Source organism: Canis lupus, chromosome 7 (assembly GCF_003254725.2).
Source record: "Canis lupus dingo isolate Sandy chromosome 7, ASM325472v2, whole genome shotgun sequence".
NCBI lineage: Eukaryota > Metazoa > Chordata > Mammalia > Carnivora > Canidae > Canis > Canis lupus.
This window is the reverse complement of record NC_064249.1, coordinates 41,483,975-41,506,882: the sequence shown is the minus strand read 5'-3', so window position 1 is coordinate 41,506,882 and position 22,908 is coordinate 41,483,975. Positions and strand designations below refer to the sequence as shown.

The 22,908-nt window shown below is 57.8% G+C and overlaps 1 protein-coding gene across 14 annotated transcripts in view; it reads right to left on the bottom strand.

Annotated features, from left to right (window-relative positions):
* Positions 1–22,908, bottom strand: part of ARHGEF2 (Rho/Rac guanine nucleotide exchange factor 2) — a 46,528-nt gene that overhangs the window by 2,307 nt on the left and 21,313 nt on the right. For 7 of the 14 annotated variants that reach the window (XM_035719072.2, XM_025430888.3, XM_025430890.3 and 4 more), the window contains 19 exons: positions 13,822–13,966; positions 11,713–11,780; positions 11,353–11,416; positions 10,648–10,777; positions 10,314–10,423; positions 10,063–10,209; positions 9,276–9,526; positions 8,997–9,122; positions 8,541–8,658; positions 8,097–8,345; positions 6,309–6,385; positions 5,591–5,760; positions 4,314–4,381; positions 1,760–1,957; positions 1,368–1,487; positions 1,209–1,276; positions 1,052–1,087; positions 830–880; positions 209–652 (listed from right to left, as the gene is read on the bottom strand). In XM_035719072.2, the coding sequence (XP_035574965.1) occupies positions 209–652; positions 830–880; positions 1,052–1,087; positions 1,209–1,276; positions 1,368–1,487; positions 1,760–1,957; positions 4,314–4,381; positions 5,591–5,760; positions 6,309–6,385; positions 8,097–8,345; positions 8,541–8,658; positions 8,997–9,122; positions 9,276–9,526; positions 10,063–10,209; positions 10,314–10,423; positions 10,648–10,777; positions 11,353–11,416; positions 11,713–11,780; positions 13,822–13,966 (2,640 nt within the window). Of the gene's footprint in view, positions 1–208; positions 653–829; positions 881–1,051; positions 1,088–1,208; positions 1,277–1,367; positions 1,488–1,759; positions 1,958–4,313; positions 4,382–5,590; positions 5,761–6,308; positions 6,386–8,096; positions 8,346–8,540; positions 8,659–8,996; positions 9,123–9,275; positions 9,527–10,062; positions 10,210–10,313; positions 10,424–10,647; positions 10,778–11,352; positions 11,417–11,712; positions 11,781–13,821; positions 13,967–14,182; positions 15,411–16,091; positions 16,822–19,234; positions 19,613–20,779; positions 20,940–22,908 lie in introns of those variants that run through there. The other 7 variants (XM_025430891.3, XM_025430896.3, XM_025430893.3 and 4 more) reach the window with 6 other exon arrangements.

The following is a 22,908-nucleotide window of genomic DNA, read 5'->3' as shown; positions in this document are numbered from 1 at the left end:
GCAGGCCAGGGAGTGAGCTCGGCCAGGGGGTCAGGGGAAGGCTGCAGGGCTGGTGGCCCCCGGCCTGTAGCACCACCGATGGCTCTCAACCTCCCCTCCCATCTCTCCAACCACAGCTTCAGGCTTTAGGTGCAAACCCCAGATGGCCCCTGGGCTGTGTCCCAGACCCTCTCACCCACCGAGGTCAGCCCTCCTGAAGCCTCCTTACCTGTGGGGGCGTGAAGCTCAGGTACAGAGCATCGCCTGCAGGGAGGCTGCGCCGCCGAGGGTCCAAGGGCCTGCGGGCCCAGGGGGCCTCCGCCGGGGGCGGCTCACTCTGCCCCAAGATGGCCAGCTGCCTGCGGGCCTCCTCCGCCTCCCTCTCCAGCAGGGCCCGGGCCTGTTCACTCTCGCGGAGCCGGGCCTCCAGGTTGCCCGCCTCCGTGGCGCGCTCCTCGCCCAGCCGCCGGCAGCGCCGCAGCTCCTCCTGCAGCAGAGCATGTTGCCGCTGCAGGAGCGCCAGCTCGGTGGCCTGCTTGTCAGGTGCCACTGGGGCGGGCCCCACTCGGCCAGCCTCTCCATCCCTGGAGTTGGCTCTGGCCAGCTTCTCCCGCCGCTCAGGGCCCTCAGGGAACCGGGCTTCCATCAGGGTGTCCTGCTGGGCCACGGCCGCCTGTGGGTGTAGGGGGCACAGACAAGCGTGTCAGGACCCGTTTCCCTGACCCTTCACCCTCACCTCCCAAGACCTAGGTTCCAGGATGGCTCCGCCTGGAGAAAGGCCCAGAAGGCCGGTAAACGGGCAGCCCTGCTCTGGCTCCAATCTGCCAGCTCCAGCCCTGGGCCCACTGACCTGGAGGCCGTGGAGGAGTCCGTAGAGATTGACCAATCGCTGTAATGCTTCCTGCAGACAGAGGAGAGGGTAGGGGCAGAGCCCAGGCTTCAGGATGGGAGAGTTGCCCAGGAGGTGACCAAAGGCAGCCTCTTACACATAGACACCCCTCCAAATGGGGGTCCCGTTTCTCAGACACAACACCCTCCCTTCAGCCTGCTCCACCCCAGGTCCCCACCTCACCTCCTGGGGGGCTCTCAACTGATTCCCATTGCGGTCCTGCAGAAAGAGGCAAGGATAGGGAATCACAGGTGCCTGGCCCCTGCAGCTCCGTGTCAGGGATCCCCAGGCTAGTTGCCCCTTCCAGCCCTCTCGAGTCCTGACACCTCCCAGGACCCACCTTCTGACTGGAGTCAGAGTCCGTTCTGCAGAGCTCAATGGAGCCATTGAAGTTTCTGGCCTCACCATCTGTGGAGAAGGAAAAGGCAGGGCTGAGCTCTGGTCCCCAAGGCAGTTGGCCCCTCCCACCCTCTGCCATGGCCCCAGCCCAGGCACTCACTGGCTGTGACCCCAGGACTCGTGCTACCGCCACTGTCTGGGTCCACAAGCAAGGCCGGATCCCGCGGTGTCAGGAGCAGCTCTACTCCAGGCCCCACCAGGAGGTCTTTGAGGCCCTCCACTACAGGAAAGGGAGGAGGTCAGGGGATGGTGTCCAGGGGGGCCCCTGTGCAGGTGCTGGGGCCTCATTCATGCCACCCCCCACAAGGCAGAGGTCACTGAAAGGCACCAAAGGGACAGCACAAATGTATGTAGGACTCAAACAGTGACAGCGCCCATGCCTCATTTCTGCCCCCTACACCCCACACGCCAAGGCGTTTATGGGTACTGGGGCTGGCACCCCCCCAGTCTGTGTGCTTCCAGGCCTGGCCTCATCCCCAGGGGTTCCCTTACCCTCACGGATGGCATCCTGCAGCAGCCGCTCGCCACGAGGGCACTCCAAGGACTCGGAGCGGAAAAGACCCCTGGGTAGGGCGGGCAGGGCCACCCCGCCACTGTCCTCCTCCACTTGGAAATGGGTCATCTCGGCAAACAGTCCCACCTTCTCTCGCAGCAACTCCACCAACGCCTTGTCTTTCTGTTGCAGCTCCACTGGGGGTAAGGAACAGGTGAGCACATAGCAGGGGGCGCGGGGGTGGGGGGACCCCCCTAAGAGCCCACGGTGGGGTGGAGGGTGGCCAGATGGCTTAGGGGCCACATGGGGCTGTGTGGTAGTACTTAATTCTGGAGTATTGGCATTTATGAAAAAGAAAACACTTTTGGGGGGAAAAGTCATACATGCACTTTCCTTTTTATAAGTAAACTCCATGCCCACCATGGGGCTCAGAGTCACGACCCTGAGGATCAAGAGTTGTGTGCTCCACCGACATAAGTGGCACCTTTGTTTTGTTTGTTTATTTAAAGATTTTATTTATTCATGAGAGACACAGAGAGAAAGAGAGGCAGAGACACTGGCAGAGAGAGAAGGAGGCTCCATGCAGGGAGCCTGATGCAGGACTTGATCCCAGGACTCTGGGATCACACCCTGGGCCGAAGGCAGGCCCTAAACCGTTGAGCCAAAGGGATCCCCGGCACCTTTGTTTTAAAACAAAACCAGTGACGTCTGGGTGGCTCAGGGGTTGAGTGTCTGCCTTGGGCTCAGGTGTGATCCCATTCTGGGGATCGAGTTCCACATCAGGCTCCCTTCCAGGAGCCTGCTTCTCCCTCTGCCTCTCTCTGTGTGTCTCTAATGAATAAATAAAATTTTTTAAAAAATGAAAATAAAAACAAAACTAAAACAATCTGTGGCCGGGACTGCAGGTGGCCACCACTTTTCATTCTCCCATCTTCCTTAAATGTAGAATCCTCATAAATTTCATCTGGGCACCTGGCTGCCCATTTAAGACCATATTCCCAGGGCAGCCCAGGTGGCTCAGCGGTTTAGCGCCACCTTCAGCCCAGGGTGTGATCCTGGAGACCCAGGATTGAGTCCCACGTCGGGCTCCCTGCAAGGAGCCTGCTTCTCCCTCTGCCTGTGTCTCTGCCTCTCTCTCTAATAAATAAATAAATAAAATCTTTTTAAAAAATAAATAAAGTAGCCATCAACTGAGACCTCATATAATGCAACAGTCACCAGTAGATTCATGCTCTGTTACATTAAAAAAAAAAAGACCATACTTCCCAGCCCGACATGAGGCCAGACATTGTCATGGGACCAGACTGTGGTCAATGGACATGAGTGTCTCTCTGGATCAGTCCTTAAAAGAAAGGGGTATACAGACGGGTGCCTCCCCAGCTCAGTCCATGGAGCATGTGAGTCTTGATCTCAGGGTTGTGAGTTCGAGCCCCACCTTGAGTGTAGAGATTACTTAAAAATAAAATCTTAAGGGGTGCCTTGCTGGTTTAGTCAGTAGAGCATGCAAGTCTTGATCTCAGAGTCATGAGTTCAAGCCCAACGATGGGCATAGAGCTCACTTAAATATATATATATATATGAATCTTTAAAAAAAAAAGATTTTACTTATTTATTCATGGGAAACAGAGAGAGGCAGAGAGACAGGCAGAGGGAGAAGCAGGCTCCATGTAGGGAGCTTGACGTGAGACTCAATCCTGGGTCTCCAGGATCACACTCTCAGCTGAAGGCAGCGCTAAACCACTGAGCCACCCAGGCTGCCCAAAATAAAATCTTAAGAAAAAAGAAAGGGGTGTAAACTCTCCCTGTTCCTTTCCACCTCCCTGCTAGCCAGGATACAGATGTGATAGCAGGAGCTAGAGTAGCCACTTTGGGCAGGTAAGTGGGGAATCTTTATGCTAAAGATGGCAGAGATGTACTGACACCCTGTACTTCCCACTTGTGGACTAAAGAGAAATAATCTTCTATCTTGCTTAAGAAACTGATTTTTGTTGGTCTTTTTGTATAGCAGTTAGTTCACACTCTAATAAAAGTAAAAAAAAAAGTAGATTAATGTCTCAACCCTGGTCTTCCTAGCTCCTTTTCAGGAGATACTACACACACACACACACACACACACACACACACACACCACATGTGACACAGACCTATCCCCATTATTTTTACACCAGAGTTAGCATATACTCTACATTGTTTTAAACCTTGCTCTTTTTACTCAACAATACATTCTGGTTATGGATCTGCATTAGCCCTCATGAGCTTTCTAAACAGTTCCACAGGGGAATCCCTGGGTGGCTCAGTGGTTTAGCACCTGCCTTTGGCCCAGGGCGTGATCCTGGAGTCCCGGGATCGAGTCCCACATCGGGCTTCTCCCTGAGTGGAGCCTGCTTCTCCCTCTGCCTGTGTCTCTGCCTCTCTCTCTGTGTCTTTCATGAATAAATAAATAAAATCTTTAATAAATAAATAAATAAATAAACAAACAAACAAACAGTTCCACAGTATTCCATCTCGTGGGTGTATTATAAATTACTTAACCAGCTCTGGGGGTGGACTCACTCTTGATTCGGCGCAGGTAAGCCTCGTCCTCTGTCTCAATCAGGGGGAAGTCCTCTCTGGATGGGCATCTAGAGGGGTAACAAGTAGGGTGGGGTTGAGGGATCAGGAATCAGCCTCCTTCCCCCAAACACGCTCTGTGCTTCCCTATAAGACTCTCTAGCCCCATGCCCTGACTTCACTCCTGACCCCTATCATATTCTAGTGGACTATGCACCCTTCCATGGGCCACCTGCAGGGGTAGCACCGTGCAGATGGGCACTACAGGCTTTGGCGTGAAGCAGACTGGCCCAAATCCTGGTCCTGCCATTTACCAGGTGGCAGCTTGTCTATTTCTCATCTGAAAAATGGGTATGACATTTTTTCTCTTCACTGTTTTTTTTTTGTTAGAATTAAATAAAGAAATGTAACAATGCTTCAAGCATGGCAGAAGCTCAATAAATCGATGACAAAGAATATGAATTATGATTTTCACAATTACAAATATTAATACTGTTCAGAGAGGCCACCATGGATCCATTGTCAATGGAACAGGTATTTTGCACTGTTTTCCTACAACAGGCAATGTCATACTTTTGTATGAATTTCTGAAAAATCTGTCCAAAAGTCTAAGTTGCAGAAATATAAAAAAGTTTACACATTACAGAGTGGAGAAAATCCATTTCTAAAAGCTAAAAAAAATTACAAATATCCTGACTGAGTTCATTTTTTTTTTTGCATAATCTTCAAAAATCCATTTTGAATGTTTTACATGCGTTTTTTTCCGTTGTTTTTTGTTTGTTTGTTTGTTTTTTTAATCACAAGAGACACATAGTCAATGGCCTCAAAGCTTATGCACATCCCACAGAAGCTCAAAGTCCACTGCCTTGGCAGACTGAACAGTTTACTTCTTGTCTCAACTGGGTGAGGTTTGGCTCTAGTGTCAATGCCTCATTCCCTCTTTCATCCATTTTTAGAAAATAAAGGTAAAATGCAATACAATCCAAATAATAGCCCACTGCCTCCAGACTGAGATGTTTCTGTGCCTGATACTGTCCTGTTGGCTGGCAGGTGTGCCCCCATGTGACAGCTCAGGGTACCCCTCTGCTTGCCAGCTCAGGCTCCTGAAAGATGCTCGGGGTTGTCACGGTATGTCTGACCATCCAGGATACGATGGCCCTTGCCTCAGGACACTGTGCTTCTCTCCCCCAGCCTCTGCCTCCTGCTCCGAACCCCAGGCTCTTTCCCCGGAGCCTGCTGTGGCCTGGCTGCAGACTCCCTGAGGCCATACACACACTCACACGCGCACACTCTGCTGAATGACCCGGATCCAGGTGCTCCGGTCATCCCGAGATGCGGTGTGGACCTCATACATCTCAGGGGGCGCCGCACTGATCAGAAACATCCCTTTCTCCTGGTTGGCGATGTCCCGTACAATCAGATTCTGCAGTGATACCACTGAGGGCTTGTCCTGCAAGTCAGAATGGAAGGACTCAGCCTGGGAACCTGACCCTGGGATCTCAGGGTCTTCAGTCTTGCCAGAGTACCTGAAGGACTGAAGAGCCAGCCAGCAATATAAATTTAGAGTCCCTGGTTTTGGTGTAGCCAGAGGGGACTTAGGAGTGCATGTGACCTCTGGTGGGTTAATTAACATTAAGGTTTACCAGGGAACTTGGCTGGTTGAGTTGGGGGAGCATGCGGCTACTTCAGGGTTGTGGGTTCAAGCCAAACATTGAATGTAGAGAGTACTAACAAAACAACAACAACAACAAAAAAAAACCACATAAAAAAAAACCCTTTAAGGTTTCCTCTCCTCATCTATAAGGAGGGATCCTAAGAGGCCCTCCTCACAGTCATAATAACCTGTTAGCTACTTCTATTCCTTATGATATTATAGCAATGGTCACAATAGCCATTTGACTCTGGAGGATTCTAGGGTTCCTTCCAGCTTGGGGAGAAAAGCAAGAAGAGGCTGTGATGCTTGTCCATGCCAGGAAAGGAGAAGGAGGAAGATCTCACCAGGGCAGGAAAGATGTACTTCTGGTCCTTCTCCTGGAGAAATACCAGCACGTCTGTCATCAGGAGCATGAGCACATCTGGCCGAGGGGACAAGTGGGAGAATGGTCAGCAGCAGAGGTCTGGGCAGCTGCCCACCTCTTTCTCAGGGTCCAGGCGTAACCTGTCCGTTCATGGCTCCTGAGGAGCCCCTTCCCGGCCTCTCTTCTCTCCAGGTGCTTCCTCTTACCTCTGTGGCCTCCACCTGCCCATTCTTACAGCTCAGAAATGCCAGGGGAAAAGATCCGTGTGCTACCAGACCAAAGAGCTTCTCGGCTAGAGAAGCTGCAGAGGGACACCCATGCATCTGAAGGAAATCCTCTTTGCCCAGCGGATGCCAATTTCTTAACCTGGGGCCTACAGACCCCTAGTATGTCCACTGCTGGGCTTCAAGGGCTCTGCAAACCTTCTGAAGTTGCAGAAGCAATTTTACATATTATTGTAACGCACACATGCGCTTTTCTGGGTGAAAGGGTCCAGAATTTTCATGAGAGTAAAATGTATTCCCGCAGCGGGAGGAGCCACCCTTTCAATTCTGTGCCTAGCAACTGACATAAGAGCTTTTCGGCTGTCTGACCTAAAATCCCCTGGCCCCCTGCAATGCCAGGGCTCAGGAGGCAGGAGACAGGCAGGCTTATCCACCCCTCCTGTCTTCTCAGACCCCAGAGGCACCTTGGCTGTCTTCTGCACCCCCTTCCAGCCGCTCCAATCCTGAGTCCCACACTTTAACTTGACAAAGGTCAAGTCCCTAAAACTCAGATGGCACAGCCAAGAAAACACAGGCTCACCCTTTGCCCTTGGATATCTCACTCAACTGTGGGCACATAGAGGGGAGGGCTTTCACTAAATGCTTCAGAAATAAAGCTCTCCAGCCCTGCTATTTTTAACCCCCATGGTTTATATTCTTAGTTGCTGTGTGGGAGGAACAGAAAAGAGAAGGGGATGAAGGAAGGCGCCGGTAGGCACCGCCATCCCCCAGCCTGTAAAGGGGGATTTCACAACAGGGACACAGCGGTGGGGGGGGGGGGCAGGCTCAGTCCCGGGGTACAGGCCTGCTGTAGCCAGCACTCCTCACACCCAAAGCAGGCTATTCCCTGTGTCTCACTTTAGGGAGGAAAGCTGCAGCCAGGGTGGTCTGGGGACAGGGGCTGGGCAAGTGTGACTCCCCACACACACCCCCACTGCTCTTTTCTCTCATCTCCATGCTGCCTGTCCTTCTGTCCTGCCCATCCTTCTGTCTGTCCTGCCTGTCCTCTCTGTCCTCCTTGTCCTCCCTGTCCTTCTGTCTGTCCTGCCCATCCTCCCATCCTGTCTGTCCTTCTGTCCTGTCCATCCTCCTCATCCTCCCTGTCCTTCCATCTGTCCTGCTCATCCTTCCATGCTCCCGTCCTGCCTATCTGCCACTGGGCCCTCTCTGGCTGTCTTCCTGAAGCACCTGCCTAATCTGCAGCCCGGCTAGCTGCCCCTCTCTTGCCCCCCGGTCCTGGAGATTCTCTGTCTTCCTCATCAAAACTGATAGCTCTCTGGGCATGCATGCAAGGACCCAAGAAAGAGGCAGATCCTGACAAGGAGCCCCTGTGTGGCCCATGAAATGAAATGAAGAACTGGGACTTTGCTGCAACAGAGACACACATTTCTCTTGCACTGGGCCCCCGGACGGTGTCTGCAGAATGTGGTCCTACAGGCTACCTGCTCGTTCCTCCCTCTCTCTGACTCTGGGCTCTTGCCCGGCCCGCCACACTGAACACTGACCTTTGAAGCGACCTGTCGCTGTCTTCCAGAGCAGGCAACCATCATGGATGAGCTTGCGCCGCAGAAGCTCCTCTCTGCCAAATGGGCCCTTGCTGGGCACTGGGGCCTGGGCCCGAGGGTCCATCCGGTGGTAGATCTCCTGCAGGCGAGCTCCTTTCTCCAGCTCATGCACGTCCTGGTCCACATTGGACAGGAGCTCCTTCACCAGCCCCAGTGCTGTGGTCAGGTCCTGGCGCTCCTCGTCGGTCCCTGGTGTCCAGGGTCGGCATGAGGCACAGTGGGTCCGCTTCAGTCCCACCCCAGCTCCCGCAGAATCCCGATCCCATCTGCAGAGGCCGCCCCAGGCCCCACAGCTTACCTCATCCTTTCCCTGGGTTACCCTGGAGAGCCCTCCCTGCACTCTCCCCGCCCTCCTTGTACTCTTCCCAGGGCCTGCCCCCTCACCATGGGAATGCTGTAGGATCCGGTTGATGAGTACCGGGTACTTGGTGATGCGCTGGGTCACCAGCAGGATGCACTCCTGCACCCCATGACGCTTCAACACAGCCGATCGGGTCACCTTCTAGAAGGGCAGAGTCAGGGCTCAGGGCCAGCCTGCGGACAGGGCCTGGCCACAGCAATGCTGTACTCGGACCCTGCACTCCAGTGATGGCCCCAGTATGGCCATCTACCTCCCATTGGCTTAGGTGACTGCATGTGGGACTGGGGAGCACGATGCCATGACGAGGACTGAGCAGATAAAGTGGGGAGAAGCACTTGCTGTAACATCCCCCTCCATGGGGGTCGGGGAGCACCTGGTCTCCATGTGGCCGCAGCACTTGATGCCCCCCAGGAAAGGGGAGGCCAGGCACAGGCCGCCAGAGGAGGCTCTGTGCATGACTCTTGGAGAGGTGTGCTCACCCGGATGAACTGCTGGAACCTTTTGTCCCGGGCATACAGCTCCTTGTAAAGCTTTAAGGCCTTAGTGTGGCGGCTGCAGAACTCTGAGTAGGCCTTACGCATCCGCTCCGCACTGGGACCTGAGAACTACACGTCGGGGAGCCAGCCTCAGTCAGCATGTTCCTCAAAGCCACGGCCCATCCCCTGGATGCCCTCTGTCCTCCGCCCTCCAGCTCTCGTGGCTGTGCCCCCCAGACTCTGCAGGTGACAGCACCCACTCTGATCACACCTCTGCCCCACCTGGCTGATGAGCAGGTCTGCCAGGCGATGGATGACGAAGTTCCGGGTGCTTCCAGGGCACAGGGCTTGGCGTCGGCGTTCTAGGAGCTGGCTGAGGAAGCGTGTGTGGATGTCACTGAGCTCATCCACGCAGGGGAACAGACCCTGGACCACTCCGGGCTCCAGCTGCAGCTCCTCTAGCATCCCCGTGCGGAAGAGGCGGGTCATGATCTTCAGCGTCCGCACATGGTGCAGCTCCGTCTGGATGAGCTCTGCGGGCACAACAGTTCATGTGGACCTCATCCTGTCTTGGCCACAACTGACTCGGCTGGGCCCTCAGGGCTCAGTGGGATTTCTAAAGTCCCTTCCAGGTTGACATTCTGCATTGTTATGGTCTTAAGATTTTTTTCTAATCGTTTTCTGTCTTTATGCTCTGCTACATCAAGCTGTGAGCCATTTAGGGGCAAGAACCACATGTTCCCACATGTCCAGACTCCCCACAGGCCCCAGTGTGGTGCCAGGCATGGTACAGGCCAGGAGCAAAGGCAGAGAACCCACTTGAAGGAAGGGGTGTAAAAATGGGGCCTGGAGACCCAGAACCCCAAAAGGCAGGGGCCTTATAGCCACTTGTGGGCTGGGGGAAGGGTCTGGGGGGGGGCCCATGGACTAATAGGGTCAGGGGGCCTTTGGGCTAAAATGGTCAGGGGGGCCCACAGACTAACAGGGCCCATGGGTTAATGGTCTGGGGGGTGTGGGCTGGCAGAAGAAAGGCTACAGACAACAGGCCTGGGCAATCTTCTTGGCTCACCATAGATGACATCCTGCTGCTTCATCACCTCTTTCTTCTGCTGCTGCAGGAAGCTGCTGTCTACTGCCAAGCTCCATGAGTCGGCTGCAAAGTCCCTCTCATCTGTCTCAAAGTCACTCATGAGCTCACTGTAGATCACTTCTGCACCTGGACGCCAGCGGGCCAGACACTGAGCTCAACTCTCCCCATGGGGTCCTGGCCCCTCGGGCCCCTCCCACGCTGCCCCCACCTGTCCCTGGGCCAGCAGTAACCTTCGTCAATGAGGGACTCCACGGATAGGGCTCGGTTCCGCATGTTGAGGGAGTCTGTGGACTGGGACAGGATTCGGCGCAGCCCCAGGGGTGACTCGTCACTGAAGTGGCTGAGGGAAGAGGGCCTGCGTCACCCTGACTCGGGCGAGAGACCCCCCCGCTCCCCTGCTCTGCCAGACGGGGAACCAGGGCTGGGGTCTGAGGGGCACGCAGCCCGAGTCCTCCCTCCCTGTCTCTGGTTCTGAGTTCAGGGTTGGGAAGAAGCCCTCAGGCCTCCTGGTCCCCACTGCTGCTCTCACCCACCTACTGTTCCCTTCCCCAAGCAGAGGCTCACCCGGCAATGTTGGTGGTGGAGACACTCTTGGCTAATGACAAGGAGGAGCGGCCACGGCGGGAGCCGAGCAGGGACTGCCGGAAGCTGTCAGAGGGGTAGATGGCAGAGCTTGGCCGCTCCCGGGGGGTGGCTGCAGAGGGGTAGCCAGCAGGCAAGCGTCAAAGTTGCTGCTTCCCAGACTCCAGGCCTCCCAGGCTCCAGACTAGGAATGTGGCCTCCTCTCCCATCCCATCCTCCACCCAGCCCTGAGTCAAGGAAAGGTCATGGCAGCGCCTCCTCCCTTGGGCACTACTTCTAACGTTTGTCTTGTCTCCTCTCTTCCCCGAAACAAGCCTGTGAGCAAACCAAGGCTCAGGAAGGTTAAGAGACTGGTCCAGGGACTCAGACTCCGCTCTTACTGTGACACCAAAGCTGTCTGAATGGCACTTGACAGCTGCCTGCAATGCTCCCAAGTGCAGTGGAAATGCTCAAACCACCAGCCAAGCCTCACCCCCATTAGATTTCTGCCCTGCCCCTAAGACCAGGAGCCTGGACACCTCTTATGGCTCACCATCCACTTCCAATGGGGGGTGGGGAAAGCACCATGCAGGAAATGAACCTCAAGGGGCAGGAGAGCCCACAGGCTGAGGGGCCTGGGGTCCCATTGAGGGTCCCGGGGAGAGGGGGGATCCTGCACGGGGTCTTCTGCGTGCCCCCACTACTCACTCTTACTGCGAAGGGAAACAGACTGCAAAGCAGTGCTGTTCTTCAGCAGAGCAGCCTTCTGTTGCTGTGAGACAGAGCAAGAGAGACACCAAGGACAGCTGTCACCAGGGGTTGCCCCCACAGGCTTGGGCAGGAGCTGGGCAGCTAGCACCTCGGGAGGAAGCCAGCACAGCGGTCATGGGCATGAGGGTGGCTGAGCCCCACGCTAGGGGGCAGGTGTCCAGAGCAGCGGGCTGGCCGCATGGGGCCTGGGGTGCAGGGTGTGGGCTGCCCCACAGTGAGGAACACAGAGTGAGGAGTGAATGGGAAGGGCACACTCACTACCCTCTCCCCAGCCCACTGCCCGCCCTGCCATCTCACCTTCTGCTTGACCTTGGTACAGTTGGCGAGCGTGTCTTTACAGCGGTTGTGGATAGTCACATTGCAGGCTGGGAGGGTGGGGTAGAGAGGGTGAAGGGGGGGCCGGGTGGTACAGGAGGGGACACACACCCACAAGCAGGCACCCGTCTCCCCCTGGCCACACAGCCGCTGAGGCACCTCTTCCCAGACCTCACAGCCACGACCAGACCCGTCCCTCCCCTCGCCACCTCTGCCCCCTTCCTTCCAGCAGGAAATCAGGTGAGGGGATAGAGGTGGCGACCACAAGGAAGCAATGCTGACTCAGAGGTGACCTGAGGGGTGGGCCAAAGGAATTGCTGGCTGCCAGAGATGAGCTCAAGGAGCACAGGGGTGGCTGAGAGTGACAGATGGAAGAGGACGCCCACGGGACAGGAGGTGGCATAGAGCAGCTGGGATGGGGGCCAGGGGCAGGGGGCGGTTAACATCCCCGGAGCACATAGCATGTGCTCCACAGTTACTTGATCCCAACGACCCTTTGGAGCAGATTCAATTTTCCTCATTTTGCAGATGAAGAGCCCGCCACCCCAAGAGGTCAAATCACCTGCCAGAGGCCAGGCAGCCAGCAGCACAGCTGGGCTTGAAACCCAGGTGTGCCTGGACCCAGAGGCCACGCTCCTGCTGTGCACCACACATGCACCCAAGAACTATGGCCAGGCCCAAGCATTCAAAGGCTGGTGGACCCACTGCTGGAGCAGGGACAGGCCCTGCCCCATCTGTCTCCAATGCCCACCAGCCTTCCCCACTGCTCCCCTCTGACTCCTATCTTCCCCTTCCAGGCCCGGGGCCTGTTCCCCACCCGGGGCAAGCCCGCAGTTCCCCACACTCCACTGGTTCCTGCCCCATCACCCACCCTGCCACAGGGGGAGGAGGGAAGAGAGGAGCGGTCAGGCCTTGGCAGCAGGACCGCTGGCTGTCTCTGTCCCCAACATGCCTCAGCCCTCTGCCCTATCTTGCTTCCTCCGCCACGTCCAACAACACAGGAAACTCTGCCACCTTCTTCAGACAATACCCAGCACCAGGCTCACTTCCACAAATACAAGGCGAGCAGGGTGGGGTGGAAGGGAGGACCGGAGGGGGCTGGGGCTGCCCCACTCCCCTAGAGCTCCCTTCTTCTACCCCCGGCACCCAGTGTCTCTGGATCAAACCTCCGCTTTCCACCTGCTCTCAAAATAGCGCTTGCTGCCTGCCTCCCCGGTTCCCCTGGCAACAAGCTTCCCGATAGGGAACTCTGTCAGGTCTGGAGGGATCTAGACCAGGCTTCCCTCCTCATTTCCCCAGTCTAAGGTGGCTAGTGAGGAAGCAGGAAGACCTTGCTGGTTTTTCCATAGGGAATGAGAGGCTAGGGCCCTGGTCCTACCATCAGCAGCAGGGCCAGAGGCAGCTCAGCTACAACCTGGGGCCGCAGGGGCCTTCTGCACCAGCACGTGGGCATCCCAGGGAAGAATGCCCCGTTCTGACTTCCTAAATACGGACGTGCTGAAGTCGGGAGCTCTGACCCCTCTCCCCCAACAGAACACATTCCTGGTATTTTCCCTCTTTCTCCCTGTCTGTTGGTCACACCAGAAATTTGAGACAGATGGTCCTCATCCCGTCCTCTACTTCAAACTGCAGAGACTAAGATAATTCAGGCTCTCCCCAGTTGATAGAAAGGGAGGAGCAAGGGGTCCCTGAAATCCTGGCCGTCCAGTTCTGCCCAGGAAGACAGGCAGAAGCAGGTGCAAGGCTGGCTTGACATCCCCTCCTCCCCAGGACTTTCCTGATCCTTCTTTAAGCAGTTCCCGGAACCCTCAGCAGCTGCTCAGTAAGCCAGGGGACACCCAGTGGACGACAGCTGCAAGGGGAGCCACCCCAGCACCACCCCCCGGGCTCCCAGAGAGCCCAGCTTGAGCCCCAGTCCAACCCACCCCCACCCCCCGCCCCTCGGAGGCAAGAGGCACAAGGGATCAAGCATCTGGCCCTGCCAGGGCTCTAAGAGAATGACCCAGGGAATCCAGGGCAGAAAGGACAGATGGCAAGGTTAGGGTCAGTGGGCACCGAGTCAGAATGACAGTCAGGATCCCAACAACTTACTTGGGCAGATAAGGGCTTCCTTGGCTGTGATGCTCTTGTTACAGGCATAGCACATGGTCATGCCCGAGACGGAGATGGTGGTAAAGAGGTGCCCGTTGGTGTAGCGGGCGTCCTTGGCTTCCTTCATCTTCTCCTTTTCCCGATTCTGCAGAAGGGGTGAGAGACAAGAAGTGAGGCTCAAGATGGCAGGTGCCCAGCGGTGCCCCAGAGACAGGTAGAGGGCAGAGGCCAGGTAGCGATGCCTGACTGGGATTGCCGCAAGGACGGCACTTCCCAGAGAAGGGCCTGCTGCAGAGTGTCACAGGCAGCTGTCCAAGGGTGCCCGGGGCCAGCCCCAAGGGCCTGGCTGGCCCTCACCTACCTGACCCCTGCGGCTAGGCTGCCTCCTGTGGCCACTCATCTCCCCGGCTCTGGCCCTCACGTCCTCCCTGCACTTCCCAGCCCTGCTCTGCTCGCCCCCGGGCTGCTGTACGCTCTCCTCTGAGCTGGGGGAAGATGCGCAGAGAGGAGGGGAGAGCAGGCGAAGCAGAGGGTGCCAGCTCACCAGCGCTTTCAAATCTATGGGAGTTAGCTGCTCTTATAACCATGACAACCAGCATTGGAGCCCAGGCTCCGCCGTCATAGTGGGGGGCAGGAGGGCCCTTAGTAGATTGGCTGGAGGCCAGAATGCCTCCGTGGCCACCCCCAACCCAGAGGTCAGATCCCAAAAGCCAGGGCCTCTGTGAGAGGCTGGAGCCTGGCTTTGGCCTCTTTGAGGAAGGAAACTCAGCCCACGGGTCTCCTTGCTTCCGGCAGGAAGTCTGACTTTTATTCCTTATGCTCCCCTCTGAAACCTGGGAGAGCTCTTGCTCCCCCCACTCTCCCTGCTCCCCCATCTCCCATCTTGAGTCCTTTCTGGCATCTACCCTCCATCCTCTGGCTGCAATGCCATTCTCTGGGCTCTAGCAAGATGGGGCACAGTGTATGGTCCCCAGAACCTCAAAGGCTGGTGGCTCTCATCCCTGCTGCACCAGCCACTGCAGGTCAAGCCACACTCTCCCAGTACTCTCTGGCCCTCAAATCCCTGAGCTTCCCCAAGAGCCTGAGAAGATGTGCGATGCCTTCCTTCTCTCCTATTGCAGGACCTTCCTAGGTGGTCACCTCAGACCCCCAATATCCCTCTGAGATGGTGGCAAACAGGACAGGGCTGGCGAAACCACTCCCCTCTCCTCGACTTCTGAGCTCCTCAGGAAGAGAGCAAATTCCACACTGCTGAGGCCAAGGGCAGGTGCCCAAGGTGGGGGACACTGACTGGCTGGGGCCCTGAGACACAGAATGGAGAGCCAGGGGACAGCCCTTGGCCTGAGCCTGACTTGGCTCCCACACACCAGCAGCTGAGAGGCTGGGGGGGAACCACACTGGGCTGGTGCTGGGCAGGCGCTCTGCTGGGACAGAAAAAGGAAGTGTGCAGGAGCTGAGTCAACAGTGTGGGGGCCAGAGGGCGCTGGGCCATGGTACCCTGAGCCTCCAGGCCAGGGTCCTCTGTCCCCTGGCTCCCTGCAGAAGCACCAGCTTTGTGTGCAGAGCCTGGAGCTCTTAGGGTCCTTCCCCACCTCCCCTACTTCTCCCGTCTCCGTCTCCTCCTCTTCCTATTTCCAGGTCTCCCCGCCACCCCCACCCCACGGCTTCCCCACTGCCCTTGGCTTCTCCCTCCTGACCTTCCCCCCTCCTGCCCCCATACCCCAGGCCTTGTTAGGGAAGCCTACCTTCCAACCCGAGCCTCCAGTATTCTGGTCTCTGTTCTGCTCTGATACCTACCTATAAGACCACTAGAAAATTCTCCCTCTGCTCTAAATTCCATCTGTCTTGCTCCAAATCACAGCTCTTTAGAAGATCAAATCCTCCTCTGAATGAGGGAAGGCCTCAAAGACCAAGTCCCAAGGTCTCTCCTCATGCCATACACCCTCCCTCCTCTCCTGTACTCCTGGCCTCCTCTGGGACACAAATAAGTTTGAGTACTCACTACGCTTGAATTGAAAGCAGTGAGCCAGCAAACAGAAAAATCACATGAAAAAGACCATGTCTGGATCAGGATGAATGCCTGAGGAGGGAGGGCTGCTCCTAGTCCCTCTGCCCTCTGCCTTCCTGGAGACTCACCTGGGAAAGAGGTGGGAGGAGGGAGGGGACTGGGCAGCCAGAGCACAGTGTCTCAGGCCCTTCCCTCCCTGGCACCAGTGCCCCACAGATGACCCCAGTGCTCCAGGCCGGCTTCCTCTGCTCCCTTCACTCACCTTCTCTCTGAGGGACCCCGTCTGGAGGTGAGCCAGCAGCGGGCAGCAGCCACAGCAGCACATCCCACCTCAGGCCCTGCCCAGCAGCAACGGCCCTGGCACTGCCTAGCGCTATTGTCCCAGGCGCAGTGTGTGCCCGCCCCAGGGCTCGGCCAGGAGGATGGAAGGATACAGCCTGGTCACTGGGGGTGGGGCAGGGGCTGCTCCAAGATGCGGGGACTGGGCTTTGCTCGGTTCTGTCCTACTTCCCCCAGGTATCCTTAAGATGGTCCCACTGGTCTCCCATTGACTTGCCTACCAGCAGGACAGCCCTTCACCTCCATGCCCCAAGTACCATGCAGAGACACAAGCCACTATATCCATCCATGCTGGCTACCCCCAACACTCAGAAGCCCTTCCTGCCAGGGCCAGCCCTCCACCAGCCAGTGTCCAGTCACTTCTGCTCACACAGCCTCAGGGAAGCCTCTCTGGCTGCTTGAGGAAAGGCACACAAAGGCACCTGGCTCAGTGGCCTACGTACAGGCAGGTAGGTGGTGTGCGCTCCTTAGGATGGGAGCTGAGTGGGCAGAAGGATGACAGACACGAACACATGGACATAGACACACAGGTCCCAGCAGCACCCTCGCCCTGCTTGGTCCAAGTCCTCCATCTCTCCATCCCATTCCTCCTCTGCTTCCTTTGAGCTTAGACCCTGCAGGGTTTCCTCCGGAGGCCAGAAAGGGCCAGGCCCAGCCTTTCCTCCATTGACCTTCTATTTCTTGGTCACTTTGAGGAAAGAAATTTCAGATGGGTCAAGGTCGGGGGCACTGCAGCTGGCCTCTCTAAAGCTCCAGGGCAGAGGCCGTCTTCCCCCATCTCGTCTCAGCACTTTGCCTCCCACGGTGACATAGGTGAGGGAGGCGATCCCATAGCTCAACTCCCTGGGCTCCCGACAGGTAGCAGGAGACGGCAGCACCCACCCAGGACGGCAGCGCCTCTCCCAGCAAGGCCCAAGCGCTCAGCTGCGCTTGCCCCTCCATCAGGTAGGTCCATACTCAGACCTCCGGGGGGGTCACAGGGTGTTCGGAATCCCCTCTGCTCCAGCTGTGACTGGCAGCGGCCCCTTCCCAAGATGGTGAGGCCTCTGTATGGTGAGCACAGGGCCCCGGGGGTTCCACTGGGAGTCAAGTCACCTGCGGCTCAGCAGGCATAGGCTGTGAAGTGCACTGAGTCAGGGGGATGAGCTTTGGGCTGGGAACTGAGGAAACAGTGGGTCCCTGGTCACAGGACTGAGATGAGGGCTCGGGATGGCCTCCGCCAGGCTCCGCTCCCTCAGCTTCCAGGGACTAGATGAAGGGAGCAGGCAGAGGAGAAGGTGGCCAAACAGAAACACTAGTACCAAAGCCAGAAACATAACACAAAAAGCCATCACGGCACACACAAAGGCACTTAATAAATGTTCACTTGATGAATGAGGATGAGCACTGGACAATGGGGGTGGACACGCTGGAAAGGAAGAGGCGCGTTGAGGGCCACAGAGAATAAAATCAGGCCGGGGACCCTGAGACGCAGGCATCCTGGACCCTGGCCTGCCCCCTGCCTGGCCACACCTGTCGGGTCAGGAGAGAGACAGCAGAGGGAGGGGAGTGAGGCAAAACAGACGGGCATTTGTGCAGGGGAACAATAGCTGTGCCAGGACTCCCTGCCCTCCTGGCACAGGGCAGGCCGGCTGACTTGGGAGGGGGCAGCTGCTGCCGGCACCCCCCCTTCAGGAGACACAAACAAACCCAGAAGGGTCCAGCCAGATCCTCTTGGCCATTTCTCTCCCCAGCTCCAGGAATCCTGACCAATCTGCTCACTCAGGGCCCTCACACCAGAGGCGGAAGCTAAAAATGGAACTAGTTCCAGAAAGCACGAGCCCCCTAATCTGGTGACCACCACTCAAAACAGTAACCTGGAGCACGTGGGACAGTGGGACACACATACCCAACACACGGGTCACATGTACACAACGGGAGTCACACACTCAGATCTGTCCCCTCCTGGATCCAAGGCCAGTTCCAGGGAAGCTAGGACTAAGCCCAGGCCCCTCTCTCTCAATCCTTCACTGAACCCAGTCGGCCTTTCCCCAGACAAAAACAGCCTCCTGCAGCACTGGTGACTTGACCCCCTCCTGCCAGCTCGGTCTCGAACCTTCATGACCCCCAGAATCTCTTTCTGTACCCCTAAAAGCCTCAACCTCCTAGGGTCCCTCCTAGGGACCCCCAATTCCTGCAAAACTTCCTTGTAAAACTGCCAACCCTGCCAGCCCCTCCCTGCTCACCCACCCCTCCGCTCCCAGTCCATCCTGCACACAAAGCCAGCCACCTCTCCTTACTCAGAACAAAGAAATCGCCTCTCCCTCTCTCCCACTCCACCTGCCCCACATACTCCAATGCTGGGGTCCTGCAGACTCCAAGGGGACCCCAGCCTCCAGAGCCTTCCTGAAGGCCCCTGCTCACTCCTAGACAGGAAAGGACCCTTTGTTCTGAGAGATTTGTAAAGGTTAGGATTTAGGGGAGGAGGGGGAGAACAGGGGGCCAGAGGGAAAGAGGCCTGTGGGGTTTGGGTCTGGGAAGGTGGGAAGCAGAGCAGAGAGGATGAGCAGTGGAGAGAAAGAGAAGATAAGACCAGAGGCTTGGGGAGGGGGCCACACAGCCCTGGGGAGGACTGGGAGAAGGGGCATGCTCCCCCGAAATTTCTCCTTCTCTAGGGAGGCTCATGGGTGTCAGACAAGGAACAGGGCAGGGGTGTGGGCTCAGGGCTTGGTCTGACCCATCCTTCCGAATAGGTAGCAGGGGAGACCATCTTCCTCAAATAATCTCATTTCCAACAGGGCCCCCTCTACTTCCCACCACAGTATAAAAAGAAAGGAGACAGCTGGTGTGCTGGGGGAGGGGGGAGAGGGGATCCAGGGTTTGTTGGCCAAGCACCAACTCCCCCCTTCTGTAACCACAGCTTTCCGGAGGCGGCCCTCCCCTTCCGACCAACCCAAACCGTCAACCACCCTCCTCCAGCAGCCGCTTTGCCCTCAGATCCACCCACTCAACCCCCCAGCCCCGCACTCCCCAAACCAGCCCCAGGACAGAAAGAGCCAAGCTGCCGGAGTTCCGGTCACCTCATACCAAAAAAGACCAAGGCCTGAGGACCCAGGTATCTGCACACACCCCCCTCCGGGCTTCTCGCAGTGAAAAAGGACCCAGTATCCACCCTTCCAGAGGCCCTCTCTCCAGCCATCTCCAGGTCTGCCCCCCACGGCTCCCTCCTGGCTTTCCTTTTCAGGGTGGAACCAAATTTCCGTGGATTTTAAAAACCTCTCCGCCCCCCCTGGCTCTACTCCAGGGTCTCAGCTCAAACGGTTGAAAAATAAACAGACTTTCAGGGCTGGGGCCTGGCCCAGGCAGGGTTGAGAGGAGCCCAGCTGCTACCCCTCCTGTTCCAGCACACTTCCTGTCTCAGGCCCCACTCAAATCCCCAGTTGCGTTCCTGTTACAGGCTCTCACCCCAGCCCCTGAAGGAAAAGTTCCAGGATGGAATCTCTCCCAACTTAGCCTCAAGACAGGTAGCCAGGCTAGGAGCTAGGAGGTATGGGGAGGGCTTTCCACCATCTTCCAGGGCTCCCAAAGGTCACTGCCCTCCTGCCCAGTGTAACGGTGGTGGTGATGAGCACAGGCTGGGACTCGGGGCAGGGCACCAGAGTCAGAGGGAAGCCAGAGATTAAACCAGACATTGGTGGGGTCCTGGCCCTCCTGAAAATGGGTACAGGGTGTGTGTCCAGGGCAGCTGGGAGGTGCCCTGGGGCAGGTACCAATGCTCCCAGCTCTAACTTGTTCACCTACACCTCATTTCCTGGGGCCTGGGGTGTGCAGAGGTCATGGCCTTTGAGAGAGGGCCTGGGTACAAAGACAGGGATAAAGGATACTTGGGATGGAGTAAGGGCCAAGGGTAATTATACCCCAGACTCTGGAAATGGTAGGTGAATGGGTCCCAGGATGAACAGAGCAGAGGAGAGGAGGAGAAAGAGGAGGAGGAGGGAAGGGGGCACAATGCCTGCTGCGGGGGTCAGCCAAAGAGTTTCACGCCAGGAGAGCAGGGGGCTCTTGGAAGCCTGGGGGCCAGACAGTCACGGGGACCTAGACCCCGAGTCCCAGAAACAGGTGTGCTCAGGGCCCCTAAGGGCGGAGGGAAGGGTCCCAACTACACAAAGACCTCTGCTCCCGGCGCCCGCGGGTGAAGTCTCGGAGAGGAAGTGCGCGGTGCCTCAGCCGCCCCGACCCCAGCCACCCGCCCACCCGAGGGGAGAAGTGAATCACAGCTGGAAAGTCCATCTCCGGGGGAGGAGGGGCTGACTTTTGTCTCGGAGGGGGGGCGGAGGGGGGGAACCGGGAACCCGGCCCTGCCGGGCCCTGCGCCGGATGGCGGGGACAAAGGGGGCCGACCACGCCGGCGACCGCGGGGCGCGGGGCCGAGGGGTGACCCCCGGACACGCGCACCTCCCTCCGCCCGCCCGGCCCCTGCCCGGAGCAACTTTCTTCCGGGGCGGCCGGGCCGGGGGGCAAGGCGGCGTGATCGGCGCGCCCCCCCGCCCCGGGCCCCGGCGCTCCCCCGCCCCGGCGCTCCCCCCTGCACCCCCCCTCCCACCCCTCCCCGCCCCGCCGCCCGGAGCCCACCTTGCTCGCCAGCTCCCGGCTCCGCTCGGTCCGCGCGCGCGTGAGCGACTCGATCCGAGACATGGTCGGGGCGGCGGCGGCGGGCGGTCCCGGGACAGGAAGGCGGCTCGCGCGCGCGCCCCGCGCAGTTCCTCAAACGTGAGCCTGCCCGCGGGCCGGGGCGCGGGGGGGGGGGGCCCGCCCCGCCGCCGCCGCCGCCCGCCGGTCCTGCGCGCCCTGCCCGCGCCCCGCCCGCGCCCGGCCCGCGCCCCGCCGACCTCGGCTCGGGAGCCCCGCGGCCCCCGCCCCGCGCGCTCTGCAGGGAGCCCCGCCGCCTGCGCCGCCTGCGCCGCCAGGCCCCGCTCGCCGCTGGGGGCTGGGCGGGGGGGCGGGGAGCGCCAGGAGAAGCAAAAGGCTGGTCTCTACCGGGCGTGGAGGCGAGGGTGCTCGCCCGAGAGCTCTCCCGCCAGCCCCCCGCCCCGCCCCGCCCCGGCCCGGCCCTGGCCCCGCCCCCTCCTCCGGAGGCTGGGAGGCCGGGGAAGTCCTTCCTTGTGTCTAACCCCGCTCTCCAACGTTGCCGCTCAGGCGGGGTAGCAGTTGGGGTCTGGCCAGTCTCCCCGCAACAGGCAGGGTGGAGTGGGGCATTCTTTCAGGACCTTTTGCCGCAGCCTGAGCCAACCTCCACCTGTGTTGAGTTTCCTGATGCTGGACCCCTCCCGCTCCCTGCCCATAACCATCCAAATTGCAGTTCATTTCTGCCTCTCAGGCTGTCCATTTCTCTGGAGAGCCTTGGAACAGAGCATCCTATGTTCGCAGGGTCCTGCCTGAAGGAGGGAGAGGAGGTACAACCCAGCAGCAGCGCCAGGCAGCAGGTTCCCAGCCCAACTCAGCACTCTTGTAGGTGCCAATTTTAGCCTCAGCCACTATTTTGGGCTCAGTGCCTCACCACTGGCTGAGCTGGTTAGGCTCCTCACCCCCCAGCACCACCCCCACACTGCTCCAGTCTCCCTCCTGCTTCACAACTCCTTTATCACCTTCTTCACTGCTTCCACTGTTTAGGATCCGCGTATAGCAAAGACCAGAAAAAAGGAAAGGGGACGGACCCATTCTAGGCTGAATGGAAACTAGATAGCAAAAAGGACTTTCCACGGGCCAGGAGGGAGGCTGGTTCCTGCAGGCTCCTACCTGCAGGGGCAACCTTACAAGAAAGCCCTAGGAGCTCCCCAGAACCCCAGACTTAATCTCCCCCAGTGGGCAGGCAGGGCTGAAGAATGTACTAAATTTAAAAACAGACAACCAGAAGCTACAATCCTGGCCTCACTGCTCCGCCCACTGGGGACCCATAGGCCAGGGGTGGCTGGGATCTCAGCTTTTCTCCCAGGCCTGTGGTGGAAGAGTGCCACAGGCTAAGGGTAGAATCTTAAAAGGACATATTGCAGTCTGGGCACCCAGGGGCACAGCCATGTGGCCAGGACCAGGATCTCACAGTTTGGCAGGGCTTTCAGGCCCCAGACTCAGAAGGTCTCTGAAAGAAGCAGATCTAAATTCCAGCCTTTTTCTGCCTCTGCCCCCATCTTCAGGGGGCTTTGCATCCCAGCTGGCCCCTGACCCTACACACCCACATCTTCCCCTTGGGAGATGAGTGGCCAAGAAGGGGCTTAGGCATGAGTGTAGAAAACCTGTCTATCCTGGGAAACACCTGGGCTTTTACTGAGCTAGGCCTGCTGCCTGACTTAGTAGTCATCTTCTGTATCCCCGGGAACACTTCCAAAACCAAACCACTTGCATCCTAATCCCCCCAACCCCATCCCACTTCTATCCAGTGATACTTCCCAGATTTTCAGAAACTATTTTTTTTAGATGGCCCAGAATGAAAGGCAACTCTAATTTCTGCCAGAATCTCAAAGTAGCCACCACCAGAGCATGTGACTCTTGATCTCGGGATCTGTGAGTTCAAGACCCACTGGGTGTAGAGATACTTAACAAATAAAATCCTAAGGGGCACCTGCATGGCTTAGTCCATGGAGCATCCAACTCCTGGTTTTACCTGGGGTCATGATCTCGGAGTGGTGGGATCAAGCCCTGCCTGGAGACTTGCATTGGGCTCCATGCTCAAGGCAGAGTTTGCTCGAGATTCTTTCTCCCCCTCC